The sequence below is a fragment of the Haplochromis burtoni genome, unplaced genomic scaffold (genome assembly GCF_018398535.1).
Source record: "Haplochromis burtoni strain Fernald_Lab_line unplaced genomic scaffold, NCSU_Asbu1 Contig_3539, whole genome shotgun sequence".
In the NCBI taxonomy this organism is placed as follows: domain Eukaryota; kingdom Metazoa; phylum Chordata; class Actinopteri; order Cichliformes; family Cichlidae; genus Haplochromis; species Haplochromis burtoni.
The window spans coordinates 2,857-6,571 of NW_024585900.1; the positions used below are offsets into that span (position 1 = coordinate 2,857).

General features: G+C 43.6%; 1 protein-coding gene across 1 annotated transcript; it reads right to left on the reverse strand.

Annotated features, from left to right (window-relative positions):
* Positions 1-182: 182 nt before the first annotated feature.
* On the reverse strand, positions 183-2,623 carry LOC102298032 (GTPase IMAP family member 9; the record flags this gene model as incomplete). Its single annotated transcript, XM_005953282.2, has 1 exon — positions 183-2,623. A coding segment is annotated over one exon (774 nt), but the record flags the coding sequence as incomplete, so codon positions are not given.
* Positions 2,624-3,715: the final 1,092 nt, after the last annotated feature.

A 3,715-nucleotide genomic window follows, 5' to 3' on the forward strand; every position in this document is an offset into this window, starting at 1 on the left:
AGCGTTCCTACGGGAAAGTAACGGTAATCTAATTACCGTTTTTGCAATAGTAATCCCTTACTTTACTCGTTACTTGAAAAAAGTAATCAGATTACAGTAACGCGTTACTGCCCATCTCTGTTCATCAGTAACAACAAGAACAGAAATGTGTTGAACGTTATTAAATATCCCAATTCTTTGATCTTTGGGCTGAAGGAAGAACAACACTGGGTGTTTAATGCTCAACAATCTCTTTATTCCATACAAACACTTAGAGCATTACAAACGGCTGGACGGGAGATGTGCACAGGAGGGTGTCCGGCGAGATCTCCAAGTGTCTGACCATTTCTCACATTCTTATAGCTTGAGGCCCAAACTAAGCCTTCACATTCTTTCTCTCAGTGAGCCTACGTTACGATCTTGGCTTCCTGTGCAGTATGTTTTGTTCTTTCTAATCAGACAAATAAGGCCATGATTCTACACAAACAGCATTTCTTATTAATCAGCAGTATAATGCATCATAAAACAGTGTAATACCCCATTCCTGTTTTTCTCAGAATAAACAATTAATTTTATTACTTGTACGTGGGGATTTTCACATCAAATCCACTGGGGCAGTTCCAGCAGCACATTGATACACAGAAATCAACAACCTTTGTCTCTCAAAAACTAGGTGCCTGCTGGTCCCTCTCTAGTCTAAACAACAGTGTTTCACTAACTTTCTCCTAGAACATGGTCCCCTGTTATCTACTTTCTCCCAGGCCGGCGTGGGCGAGAGTCTGCACCATTCTACCCCCCAAGGACACGTAGTCTAATGCCTTTGTTTTCCAGGGCCATGTCCACTTAATACTACACTATATGGTTATATGGCATTTTAGTTAATATAAAGCATAGAATTGAAGCACTTCAAATAATTTCATCTCAACACTGCAGGTCTCCAACCTTACAAACAGGACATTTGTGTAATACCTGGCCCAGTGAATGAACAACGGGCTGTGGGGTCAGCTTATGACCATTAATATGTCATTTTATGTATATTTAGGACAAAGCAATTTCATACCTGAAACGGTTTCACACAGCATTTTTCTAGAGCTATTAATCTTATTTTTATAATATTCTGTACAGTTTCTCTTTTTATCCCTTATAGACACATTTCTCTTCTACTCCTAGGTGAACATATGTGAGATTTTTCTCATCCCTTTAGATTTATTTATTAATTACACTATACACTCTGATGGTGAGGAAATGCACCAAATTTCATTCTGATGTGGACTAACAATCATGGTTACAGTTACATTTGGTTAACATGATGACTGAGTATGTGGAAATCTGGCACTCTTTCCACTTCTTGATTAGAGAAGAGTTTATTTCCCACGTCCATCATAAAGAGGAAGGTTAAACTATCATGCTTCACCTTTTGTCTATAAACAAATTTTCAGTTAATTTAAGAGCAGAAGCAGCTCAGAGTCAGCTTCAACACCTTCTATTCCATTCTGTGAATGTATATTTGCTCCATTTATTTAACTGTGCGAGCAACAGAACAAAAGGAAAGTCTGTCGGTATGCAACACTCTGATCCATGCTCCCATCCTGCTGGCAGTCCATTATTAACTCAGATTTAAACTACAGGTAATCCTGTGCTTCTTGCAGCTACTGCAAACACATCAGCAGTTCCAGGACAAATTTCCAGCTCATGAATCCTGAAGATCTCACAAACTCTCCTGGAAAACATCACCTTCAGCTGCACCAGCAAAGTCATGACCCCACAAGCTGATGGAAGCTTCTGGAACAGCACCGCCCAAAATCTTTAGTGTGTTCGGCCTCTGAACCAGGTGGAGAGTTGAGTGCTGTGAGTGGGAGTCAGCATCACTTCAGTTCAGCTTCAAGGTCTCGTGGAACTTGGTGAGGATTTCATCAAAACAGTCATCTCTGGTCATCTGCTCCACGACCTGACGGACTCCGTTCTCTAAAGCCCGATAGTACCTCCTCACCTCCTCCAGCTCACACCGCAGTCGTTTCTCTAACTGCTGTTTCTCCTCCCGAGCCTCCTTCAGCTTCTTCTCGTACTCTGACTTCACCTTGTCTTCTTCCTCCGTCAGCTTCTTCTCGTAGAACTCTCTGAGCTCTGACTCTCTCTGTTTCAGCATCTCCTCCACCTGCAGGTATGTGTAGTTGGAGTAAGACTCTCCTCCGTTGTCGGCCACCATCTTGTCCACCTTCTCCAGCAGGTTCAGGACTTGGCGACGGTCGTTGGCTCTGAGATTGTTGAAGACGTGGTATCTGTTTCCAGCCTTCATCAGGACCTCCTGCAGCTCAGGTCCCGACTCCTCCTTTATGAACTCATCAAAGTCTTCTTCGACTTTGTCTCCGTGGGTGAAGAGGATCATGGTGTACCTCCAGGCACCCTCTCCAAAGATCTCCTCTACCTTCTTCACGGCGTCCCGTTCCTCTGCAGAGAAGGGTCCCACCCTGATGACCAGCAGGATGGCGTGGGGCCCCGGGGCCGACATGTTGATGCATTTGGAGATCTCCCTCTTCACGGCGTCTTCAGACATCGTGGTGTCGAAGAGGCCGGGAGTGTCCACCACAGAAATGGTCCTCTGGAACAGCTTCTCCTGCTGCTTGGAGCACTCAGCCGTCACTGAGGAGGAAACAGATCAGTTAGACTGAATTTACATGAAGCACGAACACAGACTTCACCTGAACATGAAGAAGGCTGTGCAGAGATCACCTAACAGACGCTGGAATGTAAATATGGGTCTCATACTGGACTCTGCTGGTCTTTAACCTGAACACTTCTGGACTGTAGTGACGTGAGAACACACAGCCTGGTTCTGTAATCATTATAGAGCATAGGTGTCAAACTCTGGCCCGCGGGCCAAATGTGGCCCGCAGCCTAATTACATTTGGCCCTCGAAGCCAAACCAAATTACTATTAGAGCTGGCCTACTGGTATTATACAGCTAATATATATATTGTTTAGTATTAAGCTTTGCTTGTTCCATATTCAGTTTTCCAGCAAAACTTATTTGAGTCCATAAGAAAAGATTCATTCTTATATTTGGAGGAAGATTTTTTTTTCAATAAATATTAACGTTAGCCCGCGACTTTGTTCCAGTTTTGAATTTTGGCCCACTGTGTGTTTGAGTTTGACACCCCTGTTCTAGAGGCTTCAGTCCGAGAAGCTTCTTCAGTTCAAATTCAAATTTTATTTGTCACACACATAATCATACACAGTACAACATGTCGTGAAATGCTTATTGCTCTGCAATGCCAGACCATTAAATGACAGTAAAGAATTTAAAGATTTACAGATTATGACAAAATTTACAGATTTCAACTTAGAAATTTACAGTAAGAATAGGATGTGCAAATAACGATTTACAAAATAAATTATAAGAAGCGTGCAAATAAACAGAGCGTGTCTGGTGCAGCGATGTATGAGAGTCCAGTCCTACACCTGGTTCAGGGCCCGAATAGCCTGGGGGAAGAAGCTCCTCCTCATTCTCTCTGTTTTGGCCTTAAGGGAGCGGAAGCGCTTCCCAGATATCAACAGTGAGAAGAGTCCATTGTTGGGATGGGAGAGGTCCATCATAATCTTCCTAGCTTTGGACTTGCACCGCTTGGTGTAGATGGACAGCAGGTCAGGGAGCTCTGATTGAATGATGCGTTCTGCCGAGCGCACCACTCTTTGCAGATCTCGTCTGTCCTGCTTGGTGCTGTTCCCAAACCAGGTG